General features: G+C 40.3%; 2 protein-coding genes across 3 annotated transcripts in view; one reads left to right on the forward strand and one right to left on the reverse strand.

Annotated features, from left to right (window-relative positions):
• LOC147008877 (hyaluronidase Ccc Hy-4-like) overlaps positions 1–19,676 on the reverse strand; it is a 92,867-nt gene extending 73,191 nt beyond the window's left edge. For both annotated transcript variants that reach the window (XR_015053198.1, XM_085863788.1), the window contains exon 1: positions 19,437–19,676. The gene's annotated coding sequence lies outside the window, so the exon portion shown is untranslated. The remainder of the gene's footprint in view (positions 1–19,436) is intronic.
• Positions 19,677–20,287: 611 nt separating this feature from the next.
• The window catches only part of TMF1 (TATA element modulatory factor 1), a 47,066-nt gene continuing 46,819 nt past the window's right edge, over positions 20,288–20,534 (forward strand). The window contains exon 1 of the mRNA XM_085863747.1: positions 20,288–20,534. This exon is cut by the window's right edge and continues 89 nt beyond it. Coding sequence (XP_085719873.1) covers positions 20,479–20,534 — 56 coding nt within the window. The 5' untranslated portion in view covers positions 20,288–20,478.

Raw genomic sequence — 20,534 nt, forward strand, 5'->3', positions numbered from 1 at the left:
GATGCCTCATATTCTTTTGTTGGGTAAAGTTGTAATGGGTATGGGAATGAAGATGTGTGGTCGCTTGTTGTGAAATTAAAACTCAGGATTGTGCTTCTCATCTTATTTAATATGAGATAAAATGTCTTTATATTGAGATTTATTAATTATTTTCATGTTCATCAACTGGTCTAAAATGGCTGATGCTTCATTAAAACAATTGTTATTTCCAGCCTTCTTACTACCTAACAACAATAACAGTCTATTAACTAATTGCGATGGGTCATTTGGAAGAAAACTAACACCTGAACCAAGGATACTTTAAGCCTGAATAATGTTTCTCCTTCTCATTTTCCCTACTTTTACCAGAAATACTAACACTATAATTAAGAGTCTTCAGCAGATCAATATATACTCTCTCATCATTATTTTTCATATCCAATGGTTTATCAAAATACTTTGATTCATCCCTCACAGTTGAACCTTGTCTTCCATCTTTTGTGAGAAGAAACATTAATCTTGGAGTTAGTTTAACAGGGGGTTGAGCAGAACCCAAGAACCTTAATTCATCATTAAATATCAATACCTTTTCTTGAACAAGATGAAATATTGCTGGTTGTTCTGTTGGAATGAGTCCTGTTTGGTTTTTGAATCCGCTGAATATTCATTGTTTTGAAGAGCATTCACAATATAATCAGGGGGTCGATTCATCTCTTCCAGTTGTTGAAATAATCCTTCATCATCATATTCTAATTCTCCTATATGCTCTAATTCTTCCTCCATCATTTGACTGAAATCTTTTAACATTTGGAGCTTTCTTGGAGTATATTTTATTGTGGGAACTGTGGAAACATCTATAATTTTTTCTTGGGAAGTTTTAAAAAGTGGTTTAAAAAATTTATCTTGTTTTCTTTCAAATGCTTCTTCACCCATTAGTTTTTGTCTGCGTTTCTTCTTGATGTCTTCCTGTTGTTTTACAACTTTTGAAACCAACTCTTGATGTTCCCTAAGTCTTCTTGCTCTTTCATTCGCATCCATTTATTTATTGGAACATATCATTTAATGAATTGTAAAGATCAACAGGGAAATTTTCCTTTTCTTCATCATCCAAGTAGATGTGTTCAAATAAATCCTTTTCTTTAAATATTTCATCAAATTCTTTGTTTACATTAATACGAGTTGTAATTTCTTCTTCACCAATACTTGTATCTCTGCTTTTCATACATTTGCGTTGAGTTTCTTCATCAACATCAAAACTGAATGATAAAATCTTCACTCCACTCAGATGTTTAATAATTTGTCTCGTTCCTTCTGGATTAGTTTCTAATATCACAACACCACCAGATTTTAGTTTCCTTAACTCACTCTTACAATGTGAATATTTTGTACCAAGAGAAACCTCCTCAAATATTTGACCTTCATTCCTCAATGGAACATGTTCCTCCACTGAAATATAGTGATAATCTTCACCTTTTACTTCTGCAGGTTTTATTGCTCTAGTTGTTGTTGATACAATGCGTATCACGGGGTGTTTTTTAAGTAAATTTACAATATTCTCATTTGTACTACACAAGAACCTTGATTTATGTAAGTTTTTTCCAGAAGCAGATTTACCCACAAGATTTATAATAATAGTTGTCATTTATATATGTAATTGTTTACAAAACAAAAAATATATCCCTTAATATCTCATCTTGTTTCACAACAATATATTTATATTTTTCAGTCTTGTGCTTCATGTAATCCCCAAATTCCTTTTTACTACATAATGTAGAACAATTATCTCTCCAAAAATTATTTATATCCATTGAATTTAACTTGAATAAAATAAAAGTATTAGCATTGTTTCTGATGGAACGACGAGGAAGTTGAAAGTACGATTGACTAAGATAAATACAATTAAGAGAAGAATGTCTCCCTCTTGTGTAGTAGCTGTCCATTACCGTTTGGTTTCTCTCATTAACACAATCATCAAAGATAACGAGGTTCTTTTTTGATTTATCCAAATATTGGGGAGACGGTATATCATCCGTATTATCACCAAGAATACAAGTTATCCGTGTTGATTTCATTTTACATCTCTGTGTATCACAAAATAGTTGAATTATATCTTCAATGTTATAATCATTTAGGTTTTTTTGAAGTTTAAATAAACTGATTATATCTTCTTTTTGAAGACCAGCATTAAAACCTTGTGAGAGTAGCTGATACTCTGGTTGAAAACTCGACTTTGTGAAAATTATTAAATTATCATAATCTAAAAAGTTGGGAGTCAGGAGCATCTTCAAAAGTAAGCAGGTTTTTCCACATCCGCTTGAACCAACTATGAGACATCTTAATGAATTTGGAAGATTTTTATGATTGTTAAATTTTATCTTATTTTCCCAAATGGGTAAAAAATCATTCATTTATATATTTGGAAAACAGGTTATTTAATTTATTATTGGCTTTTTTAGAAACTCTAGAATTTTATCCCAAGTTCAGGTTTAATTTCAAGATAATCCATTATTTTATTTATGCAATATCTTGTGTTGATATTTCCCTGAAAATCACATCCATGAATAATATATCACAACAATCCTTTGAACATTTCTCTAATAAGTTCAGTTTCTTCCCTTGTAAGGAAAGGTGTGTTATCACCCTCATACTTCACATTCATTTCTCTAATCAATCTTGTAAAGTAATTCATTTTTGGTGTAAATCTAAAAGAATTATTTTCCTTTTTTAATTTTTTATTGTCATTAATTAGAAGATAATCACAGAATATACATTGTTTATAGGCTTTTGACTCTGTGTTTAATCCCCGTCTTTCACACGCAGGACAATTCTCAAATTTGTCATATGGAGAATCAGGGAAGTCGAGCATATTTATAAAGTAAAACTTTACTTAAACTGAAATTCATCTGTACTTTCAGTTGCATATTGACTCATATTTAATAATATTACCATAGATATCTATATACTTTTTTTTCATTACCAGATTCAACAACAACATTTTTTATATTAAAGGTAATTTTAAAATGATCCTAAACTACTCTTAAACGAAATGTCATTTCACCTGATATATTAACATCCTTTATTTCATCAGGATTTACATCTTTAGGGTTGTTGAAAAAAATACAAATTTCTCCTTGCATATTACAGATGGTCTTATCTTTTCTTTCTAAAGCTTCATCCATAAGGTTTTTGTTTTTTGATACTTTTTCTTGTTTCATTTCTTTTTCTAGTTTTGAATATATTACCAGAAGGAGAGGAGAAACTTTTGTTTGAGATACTTTAAATGATGTTCTTCCAGGTATACTAAAAGCCCTTCCACTGAAAGAAATTGAAGAACACATCTTATCCACCATAATTGTTTTTATCCAATAGTTGTTGTATTTATCTTTGTTCAATTTTACATCCTTGACATATTTCTCAGTATCTTTTACAAATGAAGAGATCGATTGAAACTTGTCTTTTGTGTCTTGAAACATTGTATTTATTAAGTGAAAAAAGTTGGAGGATAAAATGGTTTTAAGCACAGATTCACCTATAAATTAAACGAAATTTTCATCAAGAAAATTTTAGTTTAAGCAAAGTTTTATTACATAAATATGGTGAATACAACATACTGCGATGTTTGTAATCACGAATATAAATATTCTAAAAAAAACACCTTCAAACCAACAAACATACATTTAATCGATTTCATCAAATATCTCCTCTTGAGTTGGAAAGAAAACATTGTGATATCTGCTCAAAGGATGTTTTGAAGATTAGTTATCATAGACATCTTCAATCACAAAAAAACACAAGAAAAATGAGTTTAAAGTAAAGGGAGACTATTATATTGAAAACACTGATGGCGCATTTAAAAATAAGGATTTTTCAATTTGGAGAACCCGATCCATCATCAATTGCTGAATCAATTGAAATAGTGAAACCTGATGTTGAAAACGTTATTAGAAAGACATTAAAAGAAATGAAAACTTTAAAGTTTTATATGGGAGTGAAAATTAATATGAAAAGACAAGATGAAGAACAAACTCCTTATATGAGAACAGATCTTCATTTTATAACATCATTTCAAGATATTTTGAATAGTGGGGTTTATGAAGAATTATCAAGACAAGAGGAGGATGTTGATAATACAGTGGTGGGAAGTGGATTTCATATTAAAAAAATCTTTTTAGATATACACATTCTAAAATCAAACCCTCTTCAAGCTTCTTCTTATATTGAATTACCAAAATAAATAAAACTAAAGAAGGCAGTTGTTAATATTAAGAACAATGATAATAAATGTTTCTCTGGTCTGTTCTTGCTCACTTACATCCACCAAATTGTAATACAGAAAGAGTAAAACAATATATGAAATATGAGAATACCTTGGACATTAAAGATTTTAAATTCCCAATGCCACTAACAGATATTCTTAAATTTGAGAAAAAGAATGATCTTTCTATTAATGTATATGGATTAACGGATACAAACAAAGTTCAAATATTAAAAATTTCAAACAACGATTAAAATGAAGAAACACACATTGATCTTTTATATTTTAGTGTTGGAAATAATTCACATTATACATACATCAATAATTTATCAGGATTAATCTCTTCTCAGGTATTCAGAAGAGCAAACAAAATATATCCTTGTAAGCGATATCTTAATTCATTTCATACAAAAGAACGATGAGAACAACATTCAAAATATTGTAGTAATCATAAATCAGCTGTAATTACAATGCCTAAACCTGGTGAAAAGATTTATTTTGAAGATTATAATAAATCTATCATGCACCCATTTGTGATATACGCTAATTTTGAATGCATCCTAAAAAAGATAAATACTGCTTCTCCTAATCCAAAAGAATCACATACAAATAAATATCAAAAACATATTCCTTGTGGTTTCTGTTATTATATCAAATCATATGTTGGAGCTAAGTATAATAAACTTGAACATTATAGTGGAAAAAAAGCTTCACAAGAGTTTGTAAAACGATTAGAAAAGGATTGTATAAGACTAACTAAATTAATGAAAGAAACACATGAACCGATGAAATTAACAGAAGAAGAAAAATTAGAATTTCGAAAGAACAATATCTGTCATATTTGTGAGGAGGAAATTGAGGAGTCTAAAGTTAGGGATCATTGTCATCTTACTGGTAAATATAGAGGTCCCACTCATTCCTGTTGTAATCTTAATTATAAATTTCCTTCTTTTATTCCAGTCTTTCTTCACAACAGCGCCAACTATGATACACATCGATTTATAAATGAACTTTCAAAAACACCAGGGAATATTTCTGCCATAACAAACACAAGTCAAAAGTATATTTCATTTACAAAAATGATATTCACAAAACCTTTAACTCGTATTCGGTTTTTAGATTCTTACAAGTTTATGGGAACACCACTGGTCTACCCAGCATCAAATCTAAGCTCCACGGGGTCTTTTCCAAATCTTAATTCATTCTTTCCAAAAGAGGAAATTCTAACTAAAGAGGAAATTCAGATTAAAGAGAGAATTCAAAGTAAAGAGGAAATTCTAATTAATGAGGAAATTAATGAAGAAATTCTAACTGAAGATGAAATTCACATAATAAAGAAAATTCAAACAATGAATGAAATTCTAACTAAAGAGGAAATTCTGATTAAAGATGAAATTCTGATTAAAGAGGGAATTCTAAATAGAGAGGAAATTCAAACAAGGAATGAAATTCAAAGTAAAGAGAAAATTCTTACAAGGGAATTTATCCTTCTGATTATATGGATTCATCTATGAGATTTAAAGAAACACAACTTCCTTCAAAATAAAGTTTCTATAATAACCTTTATGAAGAAGAGATAAGTGATAAGGAATATAAACACGCACAAGAAATTTGGAAAATATTTAAGATAAAGAACCTTGGAGAATATCATGATTTGTATCTAAAAACAGATGTTTTATTATTAGCTGATGTGTTTGAAGCTTTTAGATAACTTTGTCATAATAAAAATGGTTATGGATTAGATCCTGCCCACTATTTCACAGCTCCTTGTTTAGCTTGGAGTGCAATGTTGAAAATGACAAAACAAGATATAGATTTAATCAGTGATGTAGATATGCTTTTGATGATTGAGAAGTCTAAGAGAGGTGGAATATCACAAGTATGTTCAAAAAGATATGCTAAAGCAAATAATAAATATCTTCCAAATTATGATAGTGAAAAAGATAGTAATTATTTGATGTATTTTGATGCTAATAATTTGTATGGATGGGCAATGTCTCAATCTCTGCCTTATGGTAAATTACAGTGGGTGGAAGAAAAGGATTATGAAAAGGCTTTGATGAATATTGTTATTTCTTCTCAAGAGGAATTGAATGAGGAAGAAGAAGGTTATTATTTTGAAGTTGATTTGAGGTACCCGAGTGATCTTCATAATAAGCATAAAGACCTTCCTTTTGCATGTGAGAAAGAAACCCCAAAGAAAGAATGGTTAAGTGATTATCATAAAAGTTTTAATATTAAAGGCAAATCAACAGAAAAGTTATTAACAACATTCTATGATAAAGAGGGATATGTTTTGCATCAGAGAAGCTTAAAACAGTTTTTGAGAGAAGGATTGAGAGTCGCTAAAATTCATAGAGTTTTAAAATTTAAACAAAGTCATTGGATGAAAAAGTATATTAAATTAAATATGAGAACAAATACAAAAGTAAAATTTGAAGGGGAATTCTATAAATTGGTGAATAATGCTGTCTTTGGAAAGACAATGGAGAATGTTAGAAACAGGCAAAACATTAGATTTGCAACATCTTGGAAAGAAGCTTCTAGATTGATAAATAAACCAAGTTTTAAGAGAGAAGAGGTTTTTTCAGAGAACTTTTCTGCTATTCATATGGAAAAGGAAAGTATTGTAATGGATAAACCAATTTATATTGGAACAGCAGTTTTTGATTTATCAAAGAAATTGATGTATGATTATTTGTATAATGACTTAAGGAAAGAGTATGGTGAAAATGTTTCATTGTTGTATATGGACACTGATAGTTTTATCCGAGATATAAAAACTGATGATGTTTATAAAGATATGAAGAAAAATATTGGAGTTTATGATACAAGTAATTTTAGTAAGAAGAGTCAGTTATTTTGACAAAAAGAATGAAAAGGTTATTGGTAAGTTTAAGGATGAGTTGGGTAGAAAAGTAATGAGTGAATTTATTTGATTGAGAGCAAAGGCATATGCTTATAAGTATGGTGATCAGATTGATAAGAGGTTAAAGGGAATAAAGAAATATGTAACAAAATAAATCAATAACTTTTAGAAATTATTATAATTGTTTGATGAATAAGAAAGAAGAATATAGGAAAATGAATACAATAAGAAGTTATAAACATAACATATATAGTGAAGAAGTAAATAAAAAGGCATTTGGAGCCTTTGATGATCAGAGATTTATTTTACATAATGGAATAGATTGTGTTCCATATGGATATTTTATGATAGAGTGTATAGAATAGATTGTGTTTTAACGATGGGAAGATGGGTTAGGGTTTTTTAAGGGCTACCGCCATGTTTTTTCACAATATATAAATGGTCAAACCAAGTATTAATCAAACTAAAGAGTGGAGAAAATCTCAGTCTTGGAATATAAATGGAAAACATAATGAATGTGAAAAATATCAAATAAGTCTTATTGAAAAAATAACTAAAACAAAGGTAAATAAAACAAATAAGCGAATCAATTTAAAAACTCGTAAGTTAGAGGATGTAAAGAAAAAAAAATAAATATCCATGAATGGACTGAAAACTTTGATGGTTATCAATTGAACAATGGAAAAACAATTTACTACAATCTCAAAATGATATGTGGCTCAGGAGGTGGTCAAATAAGAGCATTAAGACAAGTTTATCATTTCATATCTGCTCAACAAAAATACTTAAACCAATAACTAAGTTCCAAAGTAATCTTTGTGAATATACTCGATGGTGATGAATGTAATCGGAAAATTAAGTTATTCCCCAAAGTAGAACATGGACAAATATTAATTGGTTCGCTCTTTAAATGGAATGAATATATGAAAGGAAAGAAGTGTTTTAATCAGTAAGTCTCAATTTTACATTTGCTTGTATGGAAGGAGGAGGAAATCAGTCTCCTATTTTGAGCTTTTGGGGCTTGAGTCAGAAAGTTTTTCCCTTTTCTTCCATTCATTTGAAAGGCTGCCTCAGGAGCCCCATTTAGCCTCTACTAACGGGGGTAGAAAATATCGTGGTTTTGGATGGGGGAATATAAGAGATGGTGGTGAACAGCTGTTTTGAAGGCCTGGAAGAAAGAATGGGATTGAAGAGAGTGTGGGAGTTTATTCCAAAGGTGGGAAAAAAAGAGAAATGAAAGGGTGAAGGTGAGCAGTGATTCGTGATTTTGGTAGTTTTACCAGAACAAGGTTGCTGACAGACTTTGAGCACTCTGTGGAAATATGAGGGGGGGGGCATATCGCAGACAGAGCAGGGGAGGGCGAGACCGGAGAGGAGATGGCACAAGACAGAAAGACCACCAGCCTGCCTATGGTGAGAGAGTGACAGGCCCAAAGACAACCTCACCACAGAAGACACCAATGATCCGAAATGCCTTGGTTTCCACAACGTGAAGCTGAGAAAGGTAGGAGGCAGGAGCACCAGCCCAGAGGGGAGAGCAATACTCCATCAGGCTGTGGACGAAAGCTTTGTATGTGGTCAGGAGCTCAGGTGGGCCGAGGAAGGACTCTGCACGACGGAGGATGCCCAGTCGGCAACTGGCTTTGGAGGCCAGGTTGGAAATGTGGCTTTCCCGGGAAAGATCATAGCAAATAGTGAGACTCAGAAGCTTGAATGAAAGGACTTCTCCAAGAGGATTACTGAGAACATAGACAGGGGGGGGGGGTTCCAAAAGGTCCTTTCAGAGAGACATAGTGAGAGCGTGAGATTTGTCAGGTTTGAAAGACATGTTCCACATGTTGGACCAGTTTGTGATTTTAAACAGTTCTGCAGAGAGCAAAGAAGCTGCTGCTTGCCGGTCTGAGGGATGACAGATGGTACGGCAGAGGGTGGAGTCATCAGCAAAGAGAAAAAGAGGATTTTTCAGAGTCGGAGAGATCATTGATGAAAACCACAAAAAGAACAGGGCCCAGCACACTGCCTTGAGGAACTCCAGCCTGGACAGGAAGAGAGGATGAGAGAACTCCATTGAGGGCCACACATTGGCTGCGACAGGAGAGGAAGTTTGTGAGCCGTGAGTGGAGATAGCCTTGAATACCACAGGAAGAGTTTGGTGAGCAGGGCAGGTTGCCAGACCGTGTCGAAAGCATGAGATATGTCTGGGGATATGGCTCTGATTTCATGTCCAGCATTGAGGACCTCCATCCATTGTTGGGAGAGCAGAAGCAGCATATCCAGGGTAGAGTGACCTGGTCTAAAACCACATTGATGATCAGAAATCAAGCCATTGGAGAAGAGGAAGGATTTAATGTCTGACGCGAAGATGGATTCCATAACCTTGCTGATGATTGGGAGAAGGCTGATTGGTCTGAAGTTGCAGTGATCTGTTTTTTGTACCTTTTTTATGCAGAGCGGTAATGTTTGCTGATTTCCAAGCAGATGGCAGATGACCTTGAGCAAATGAGAGGGTGAATAGAACAGAGAGAAGGTGAACAAGAGCAGAGGATCAGATTTTTAGGACACGTGGGCTGATACCATCTGGACCGGTTGCAGAATCTGAGTTAATTTACTTGTATGTAGCCTGTGGCTGCTTGGCTGTATCATTCTCTGTGGGGCCCCTGTTTCCAGCATGCTGGTACTCATTTTGCTGACCTTGAAAGTCTGACAGGCTGAGTAAACCCTACCTGGTGTTAATTCAACAGCCTGACATGGGCTTGAACTAACGATTTTAAGCCAAGCACCTTAACCATTAAGCCAACACCAGGCCTAAAAGCGACATGACATCAAGCGTGTGTGCGCATGTTTTCCTCCAATTCCGAATGGCTTCCGTCGGATCCAAGGATCCTGAGTTCAAATCCCCCCTCGTTGAATGAATACCAGGTGGGGATGACTCTGCCTGTCATCCTTCCGAGGTCAGCAAAATGAGTGCCAGCATGCTGAGATACTGTGTCGGAGTGGCGACCCGTCCAGATTTGTGTCCAATAGCCAAGGAGACTGCTTTGCAGCACCAACGCGCTGCACAGAGTATGGTCCCGATGGATGGATGGATGGATGGATGGATGGATGGATTTTTTTTCAAAATGGCTGCTGTATACATACGTTTCATTGTTTACATAGTTGCATCGATACTTCAAGCATTCAACTGTCTTCATATAGTGTTCATGCACTCAATGGAGTCTTTAATTTGGGATTCACAATTTGTAGAAATGACATAACATAAGTTATGAAAGATTATTTCTGGCAAGCAAGTTGCATTTTGGAGAAGAATCACTCCCATTTCTCATTGGGAACTTCAATGTGACGACAAAACCCAAGAACTTTACGAGTATATTATTGCGCCGCCAACGAAGATTTAATACATTAATCTCAGTTCAATATGAACTCAAGCTACTTTATACGCAATTCCGCCCCACCCCACAAAAATACCTGCCCCCCCCTCCCCACCCCACAATCTCACACACTTATATGCACATGTAAGTTCACACTCATCTTAAAAACTGAATGTTACACAGATCAGAATCAGTGTAACAGTTCTTGATGTTTTACTCATCCAAAATGTTCCGACACTGGCTGTCGGTGGTCCAACACATGGAGCCTTCTGGACAAGGCAATCTTAACTTTCTGCAACTGCAGCACATACTCGGACACCCCCTTTGTGCACCCATAGGACACAATATCTGTGCATGCTTTGGAAATGGGAGAGAGGAAGAGTAACTCTGGGACCAACTTCTCATCCTTACTAGTCCATACTGTAGATGTTACAAATGGGAGAGACGGGTGAAGGGAATGGGATTGTTTCCAAATACTCGCTTGGTAGTGGGCACACTTAATGTGGAACCTTGTTGTATCGGATGTCGGAGGGAGGATTTCTTGAGCTCACTACATGCAAAACAGCTCGACTCTGGCCCGATAACAACTGTGGACATCAGACAATCCATACAACTTGCAAATGAAGATCTCTGATGACTTGATGATTTAATCGGTGATTTCACCTTTACCCAGACTGTTCAACAACAAAGGGTGTTCCTTGAACACAAGCCAAGCAGTTCACTTGGAGTGACCAAATAGCTGTGATATGCTGTCGCATCCAGTGATGGAGTGAAATCCGATTATTGTTTCAACTTGTGGAATAGTAAGCTTGCTGTGGATGTCATGTAGTGGAATTAATTTTAGAGATTTGGCAGCATCAGCCTTCATCCACAGATATAAACATGGCATTATATCAAAGTATGACAACAACAGCACCAAGACATCAGTGTCGCATACTGACACAACAGTTGAGTCGACATTATCATGCAGACGGTGGAGAATGAGTCAGGTCAGGTTTGGGAGTATGTGCCGGAGCAGTGCGTCACTGCGTCCACTTTCCGCCGGTACTCCAGGGGCCTCCGTCTGGCCATCCCCCAGGCAGATGCCTGGCCCATTCCCATCTCCTTGAGATGTCAATCAACCTGCTGCAACCACACGGCACGTGGTCGGCCCATTGGCCTCCTCCACTCACGAGACTCCCTCACTGAGAGAATCTGGTAAGCAAGATCAGCATCAGAAAAACGAGCCACATGTCCACACAGCCGCAGCTGACGCTCACGGACTATGCAGCCAACAAATCTCATTTGAGTCTCTCTCAGGAACAGCTCGTTGGACACAAAGTCTGACCAGTGATCGCCAAGGATTCTCCGAAGAGACCTGGTACCAAAGGAATTAAGTCTCCATCTCAGATCCATGGTCAGAGTCCAAGTCTCACATCAGCAGAGCAATCACTGGAAGCACCAAGGACCTGAAGACTTGGACTTTCGTCCTCCTGCACAGGTACCGACAGTGCAACACCCCATGATCCAGTGAATCCATGACTCCCCAGGCCCGACCTTGACGTCACCGCCGTCTGGTGGACGACACCTCAGCATCACCCTGACACACACGACCGCAATCTGATCTCGGAAGGTTACCCCAAGGTTTTCCTCCGATCACCAAAGAGTGGGGGTCCGAAAGGCTTTGCCCCAATCCCGTAGAATGAGTCAAGTGTCAGCTTCCTTGTGGTCAGCTTGTAGTGACGTGAGAATCTCATACTGGATTAGATGACTTCACAGTTGTGGGTTCTGCAAATCCTTTAGATACAACAATGAATTTGTCTCTGGGACTCTGCTTGATGAGATGGTCAGATAGAAGCAAAGCCAGATATTTCTGTTTTCTTCCAGTACTAGAAAGTTGGACCAGTTTGCTGGTAGTGGCACATGGCCTTCTACGTGACATTGTATTGGTTTTATGCCATGCTTACATTTCACACGTGTCCCGGACTTGATGTATTTTTTTTCCAATCCCTGCCGAATGCCACATCAAGCTTCTCCAATTTTGTAAACCGTCTAAACAAGTAAATCTGCATATTCGCCAAATGTAATTGTGTCTCTTGGTTTTTCCCAGTGCCATAACTACCGCCTGGCCGTCAATAACAAGGCAGCTTGTTACACAAACTGACACAGCTTGTGGTGAAGCTTGGTGAGTTGTTCGCACTTTTGCAAATAGATGTATTGGCTACATGTAATGTCCCATCAGTTTTTGCTCATGACAGTGGAACTGGTATTTGTTTATGATGTACAATTCTGTCCAAGTTCACATTGCACCCTGCCCTGAAAACTGTAATTAATCTTTGTAAGATGTTTCAATCAACTTTTATTTAGTTCTGTTTGCCTTTTCATTATTATACTACAGTACACAATGTTGAAAATGTCAGTGCCTTGTTCTTACGTGCAAGTGCCTTGTTCTTACGTGCAAGTGCTTTGAAGACTATTTCGTCGTCTTGCACTTTGCACAATCGAATTTCCACAAAGACATCAAGCTGTATTTGGCCCAGTTCCGCAGCATCAAGAAGTGACTCCTGAATAGCAGACGTAGCCATGTCCTTGTTCATTAAATTCTCCAGTGTAAGACAAGCAGCTTCAGCGTTGAATACCTTGTTCTTCAACAAAGCCTTTACCATCTTGCCTTCGTCATCATTCATTGTCCCTGGTGATTCTCCCGGTATTATGTTCGCTGCAAGAATACACATCCTCGTCCTCACTGATTGACAACATTGCCTTGGTCTCCGATGATATTATCGTCTTAGATTATACAATAAGGTCCATCTACTTAGTGCCGAGTCAGTCGTTGTAATACCAATTAAGCCCCCGCTCCTCTTTGTGGTTGCATTTAACCACTCGGTGCAATGGCCTGCATTTACCTGATTGAAAAGTCGATCCGAAGCCTTGACCACAAAGTTGCCATATTTTAATTGCTTCTCAACCTCAAAAGGGAGCCGATTCATTTCTGCAAAGTAGACCATGTCCCACCGAGCAAATTGCGATGGTAATATTGGTAAAAGTATAACATAGATCTGAATGAGCACAAGTGAAGATCCCAGTCTCCATCACGTTGTGCTTGAATGAAGAGCAACAGGACTCTAACCATTTGCATGTAATGCCACCAGAATTGGGTAGTTGGATTCTCTGTCTTCGGTTTTTCTCCAAACCCTTCGATAATCCCATGTGTTTTCTTTGTCGTTAATTTCTTAATCAGTTTAGCAATTGTATCTGATTGCGGGTCCATGTCAAATTAACTTATGTCCATTTTCAAATCAGGATCAACACTTTCCATATAGCCATAGAAACGCGGAAGCGGTAACTGCCATCGAGCTTATAGTGCGAGTTTGTGAGCTCTTATAGCACGGGTATAACCTTTACCTGCCATAGCTTGCTAGGCAACGTTTTCCCAGAGGACACCACATTCTGTCCATAACTCGCATAACCCAGAGTCCTGCATATGGTGACCCAGAACCCCCAAAAATTCATCATGGCCGTGCGCAATCCCCCAAGAGGTTGTATCAGTATGTTATTGTGCTCTGGTACGGACCACTTAAGTTCCATAAGTTTGAGGTAAAGAGCCTCATCGACTGTCAGAACAATGCATCCCTGCTCTAACGCATCTGCCACGTGTAACCTGTGTTGTATTGTTGCGAATCTGGAAGCCATGAGCACACAACATTCAGGTCCTATAGCTCAGTTATTTCGACAAGTGAATGTGGATAGATAGCCCCCTTTCCCTAGTCTAATGGGTGAATAAATGTACTTGCGCTGTGAGTTACTTTAATAGTCAGGGTATCCTTTCATGTTTCCACCCCTCATTACTACAACAACGTCAGCATCACCTTCACCTCGCTCTGACCGACGCCATCGCCTACATGCGTGTCAGCACGTACATGAGCGGAGCCCATGAAGAATACAGTTCCTCTGGCCGTTTGGTGGGCGGAGGCCACGCAGAATCATATTCCTCTGCCTGTTTGGTGGGCGGAGTTCAAGGAGGGGACTCGTGGTGGCTCTCGACCAATCAGTGTGCTACAGGTGGGGTGACCGCCGCTCAACCAATCAGATCCCGCGACAGGGAGAAAGGGGTCCGCATGACTTCACCACGCCCCCGGGCCAATAAATGGACTTTCCGCCCGTTTTGGCCAATAACAGGGCGACGAGCAGTTCTGCGTGCCAAAACCGTCGAGTAAGGGAGAGCGGGCATGGCGGAGGCGTCCCCCTCCCCCCGGAGACAGGATGAATAAGGGTGCGGCGCGTTCGGACAGAGATCCTCTTCCTCCTCCTCCTCCTCATCATGATCAAGAGCTTGAGAGCTTGAGACACCATCCCCCACGAGAGCTCCGGGGGTTGCGCGCCGCGTCCCTGCCGCTGGATTTGGCTCGTCTCTCGCTGGTGCCCGGTTCGACTCAGCGCGAATACCACACGAGGTGGACAGGTCCGAGGAAGAATCTGGTCTTCAGCTCGCCCTTTCCCTCCGAGCTGGAGGCCTCAATAAAGACCACTTCGGGTCCGTTTATTTTGGGTGTGTGTGCGCGCGTGTGTGTGTTTGTGGCGCCAGTCTAGTAAGTAGGAAATTGTATAAGTGCCTTGCTGTACATACGTGCCTCTTATATTCGGATAACTCTGCTTCTTACATGCTCCCCGCCCCCTTATAAATAAACCCAAGTGTTAAATGTATCGGTTCGTTTTTGTCTTTCTTTTATTGGTTTAACGCGGTGCGTGTTGGAGAATTAGCCAGGCTGTTGCCGCTGTAAAGGGACATTTGGACCAACGGAAGCTCGGTGACCATCCGCTCGGGTTGCACACGGTTTGAGTACGCTAGCGGTTCATTCCGTATGAGCATCGTCGAGAATGAATTTCCCCGGTAGTTGGACGACATGGGTATTTAGGTAAATTGAAATTGGCAATCGACCCTACCCCACGTGGTCGATCTATTGGCGAACTTCGGTCTGATAAGGGACCGGTCTGCTCCGGAGTTATCCGGAGTGACGACCTATAAATTCCAGGTGATTGTTGGAGCCGACTCTACTGCTCCGTCTAGCGGTCGCGCTTGCCGCCGATACCCGGCCCCACAACAGTATAACAGTATTTAACGTCTCTCGGTCATGCACCTGAGCCTGGATTTAGGTAAGTAGCCAACAGTTGTCTGCTCTGGGTTCACGTTGCCATTTTCTAAGTGAAGACAGTCCGGCTAACCAGTGGAGTTTGAGCTTGCCAAATCGATGTAAATGCAATATTGGCAGCTTGGGCCTTTACGGCAGATGGACAATCCTTTATGGATCTCTGAAACCATTCCATTCTTATGTCCTCTGTCAATGGGGGGTATTGTAATGCCTGATTAAGGTGCTGGCAGGATGTCTTTCATCACATCTGGTGCTTGTAATGTATCTTTCCATGATGTGTCGATTTTGATGTCAGCCAGAAGATCACATTTTGACTGCCCCCCTTTGCCAAGCAGCAACTTAAGTTGCGTTAAACGTACCTTTTCCATCAAGAGTACCCTCATTTATATTATCTGTTGAAAAGTGGACAAACCCGCCTTTGACCAGATTCCAGGGTAAAACAGCACCATTTGCATCCAATATTTTTAGTGTCTTTTTGGCTAATGTGTCAAGACTTAAGGTATCTCGAGAGCTGATTGTGTGCCAAGACTGATGGAATAACTCTACCAAGTACTTTGTCTTCAATCTGTCGCTATTCTCCATAATTGTGTATGATGAACGACAGTCCTTATGCCAGCTAATTCACAGTGGTGGTGTCTGTGAGAAAACATGATTAAGCCTTTCAGTTGCTCTCCGGAAAATGTCTTTCTGTAACTTGTTCCGAACCCGTCAGACATCATCAATTGTCTTCAATCCTGTTGATATTGATGTTGTAAGTTTACGGCATACTATATATTGCTCCAAGTCAACTTGTAGTGCACCTCCCTTCCGAGTGTGATTGGTCGAGTCTTCCATGCTAATGAGTTAAAATATCCTACAACAATGAAAAGTGAAAGTTCGTTTATGAAGACCTTGGGACATTGTTACATGGTTATTTTAACGAAAGCTTAACTGAAGGATATATTGTTGTGGGCCGGGAGTCGGTGGCGATAAACAACCACTAGGTGGAGCAGTGGAGTCATCTCCCACCGAACACCCGGAATTTAGGTCGTGACTCTCGGACAACTCCAAAGGTCACGGGTTCCTCAGAGGACCGTGGTCGCCAATATTTCGACGGCGTGAGGTAGGGTCCACTTGTCTAATTCCAAATTACCTAAGTACTCACACCATCCAACTACCAGGGAAACCACACCCTCGGCAGACCTTGTCCGAATTGAGTCGCTATCACCAACTCGGATCCGGCGTAACCGAGCAGAAGTTACCAAAGCCGCGCCGGACCAAATAAACAATTTACGGCACGAACGGCCTTACTATTTCTCAATACGCACCTTGCTGGGTCAATGGGAGAAAGCACAGAAAACGAGCTGGTACATTTGACAGAGGTTTATTTATAACAATAATCGGGGAGGGAAGCACACAAAGAGCAGAGTTATCACAAATAAAGAAATGTAATGTACAATTAACAAGGCACTTAACGATTCTACTTAACAGATGGGGCCCACGGACACACACACACGGACACACACACATGGACACACACACACGGACACACACACACACACACACACAAAACTGGACCCCGTGGGTCTTTAGTTGGTAGAGCCGGGCCGGGGTACCTGTCCTGCCTCGTGCGGTCACACCGACCCGAACCACCACGGAGGGACTCGGACCCATGACCTTGGCGCTGTCAGCACCAAGACTGCAGACCGCACAACCACGACCACAGACCGTGCCGCAATCGCAACAAAGACTCCTGTCTGTTGTCCTCTCGTCTCTTTTCCCTCTTGAGGTGGGAGGGGTTTCTTTCCTCGCCACTCGCCTCCTGATTGGACAAGGGGTTGTCAGATGACTCGTGGTCAGCCTCCCAATTGGCTGGGGCCCGCGTGTGGTGCTCGCCCTCCACTCAATGGCTGGAGGAAACGGTCCATGCCCTTCCTTGGAGCGGAGCCTCGATCCGAATTTAGTCAAAATTGACCTGGTCTACTGGTTACACGTGTCGTGCTTTACTTTGAGTTGTCTAGATGGGTTTGAATAAGAAATACAGTATAAACTGTAGGATCGGTGCTTGGAGGCATGGCGTGATGAAAAAGAGGGAGGGGTGGTGGAGGAAAAGGGAAGGAGGTATCGATAGGGGGGTGGGGTGTGTTAAGGGGGAGAAATCCCACTATCGAGACTTCAGTACCCATGATGAAGTGTGTGGGCACCATATTGGTTGGCAAGCTAAACAAGCGAGAAAAGGTAAACAAGACCGAACAAGGCCAATTAATTAGCACAACCTTCAATTTCAGTGTCAGATTAACGAGATAAACATGCGAGATTTGAGAGGTACTGATGCTACCATTGCCAGGGAAGTGAATATAACCAACATGTCAGTGTGTATGGCATTATGGGGTGGCTCTGAAACTCCCGACACTGGCGTTATCCATAAATCTGCACAAATAAAAGTGTGTGTGTGCGTGCGTGCGTGCATGTGCGTGTGTGTGTGCGTCCTCCATAACTCCAAAACCATGAAACCGAGTGGCCTGAAACTTAGCATACATGAAAATTGGGTTAAATTGAGGGAAGGGATGGATGAATGGATGGAGAGAAGGGATGGATGAATGGATGGAGGGAAGGGATGGATGAATGGATGGATGGAGGGAAGGGATGGATGGAGGGAAGGGATGGATGGAGGGAAGGGATGGATGAATGGATGGAGGGAAGGGATGGATGAATGGATGGAGGAAGGGATGGATGAATGGATGGATGAATGGATGAAGGGAAGGGATGGTTGAATGGATGAAGGGAAGGGATGGATGAATGGATGGAGGGAAGGGATGGATGGAGAGAAGGGGTGGAGGGAAAGGATGGATGGGATGGAGGGAAGGGATGGATGAATGAATGGATGGAGGGAGGGAAGGGATGGAGGGATGGGATGGATGAATGGATGGATGGAGGGATGGATGAATGGATGGAGGGATGGATGGGATGGAGGGATGGAGGGATGGATGTGGACTAAACCGATTCTCAAACTCCCCTCCACCCTTCCCTTCACTCACTTCCTCAACCCTCCCCCACCTCACTTCCTCAATCCCGCCCCCATCACTCCCCTCACTTCCTCAACCCTCCCCCTCCTCACTTCCTCAACCCTCCCCCTTCCTCACTTCCTCAACCCTCCTCCTCACTTCAACCCTCCTCCTCACTTCCTCACCCCTTCCCCTCACTTCCTCAACCCTCCCCTCCTCACTCCAACCCTCCCCTCCTCACTCCCTCAGCCCTCACCCCCTCAATCCTCCTCCCTCCTCAACCCTCTCCCCTCACTTCCTCAATCCTCACCTTCACTCCCTCAATCCTCCCCTCACTCTCTCAGCCCTCCCTCTTCACTTCCTCAACCCTGCCCCTCTCACGTCCTCAGCCCTCTCCTCACTCCCTAAACCCTCCCCTCACTCCCTCAACCCTCCCCTCACTCCCTCAACCCTCCCCTCCTCACTTCCTCAATCCTTCCCCTTACTTCCTCAACCCTCCCTCAATTAAAAAAACTGTCTCTGTCTCTGTCTCACTCTCCTCAATCCTCCCCCCCTCACTCCCCTCAATCCCCCTTCTCACTCTCCTCACTCCCCCCTCACTCCCCTCAACGCTCCCCCCTCTTCTTAATATTGCCGTCAGTAAAGCGACCCGTTTTATTTACTAGTCCAGTAATAACAACGTGATAAACTTTACCGAAAGTTGAACTTGTCCTTCATGTATAAATCACAACGTGTAGTTTTCTATTGTAAGTGTAAGACAGACGTCATTTCTTGTTTTCATTTTATATCTTTACCAGAAGTTTATGTTTAATAATAATCAATGTTGTCCCTGTGTATAAATACAACACTCACGGATCATTTGAAAGATTTCACTCGAACTCCGAGATGGTTGATTTAATCAGGGTTCACCAAAAACAACCCATTTTACACCTCATTGAGGTTTAAAGATTTGTATTTTTAAACCAATTTTCTCTGCTCCCATCAAAGCCCGATATAATAATTTTTTATGAGGAAAACCGCAACACAGCTCGAGCAGGATTAAAAAAAAAAAAACTCCAATTACTGTAAAATTCAGGTGGAATTTCAGAAACGTACATCACAATGACTATCAAACCATTAACAAGTAACTTTACAATAAAAAAACTCAAAACTACATGAGGGGAAAATAAATTTATGGAGGGAATGGAGACGTTGCTGAGACGCTGCCGCTAACTTTACCGCATGGCCATCATGACGAGCTCGAACTGAGAATCAACACGATGAAAACTGCGTGAAACAAATCGTTCCTCCGTTCGATCCACAAACGATATATTAACAAATATGAATTATTTAGTAAAACAGAAGTGATCGATTACGTTCTCGGACGCATACGTCCACCACCATCTGTGGCAGAGGTAATCACTAAACAGGTAACTATTGCTCGCCAAGCCAGCCGTTCCTTATGTGAACTGTTTCCAATTGACTGCTTGCCGGTGCTTAAGCGGCTTGGCGAGCGCTCGACAAGCTGTTTAGTAATATCGACGAGTTTGTTTTATTTTATTGTAATTTAAAAGCGCCAATTAAGTACAAAGGAAAGTGTTGCTTTTGGTTCGGGGAATCTTTCTGAACGAACAAGACCCAAGAAGTGGAAGAAGAAGAACGGTGACGTGATGACGTGATGACGTTCAACCAAACAGAGCAAACGGTGACGGACGATCAACCAATCGGTGTCGGGTTTTGGTTTTTACTTCCGGGTCGGAGGGATGGCGCACACGTCGTCAGTGAATGCGATAGTAATGTAAAATCAACAACAAAGGTCCGTTGATGCGGTTTATGTGAGATAAAGCCGGCGAAGGAGATCTGAGAGACTGAGTGGGGACGCTGTCCATGTCGTGCCGGAGGCTGTGGGCCTGCAATGAGCTGGTTCAACACGGCACATCTTTCGGTGTTTGCCAAACAGGCTTTCACTCA

The sequence above is a fragment of the Eptatretus burgeri genome, chromosome 18, assembly GCF_056783735.1.
Source record: "Eptatretus burgeri isolate ZD-2024b chromosome 18, Ebu_testis_v1, whole genome shotgun sequence".
Taxonomy (NCBI): domain Eukaryota; kingdom Metazoa; phylum Chordata; class Myxini; order Myxiniformes; family Myxinidae; genus Eptatretus; species Eptatretus burgeri.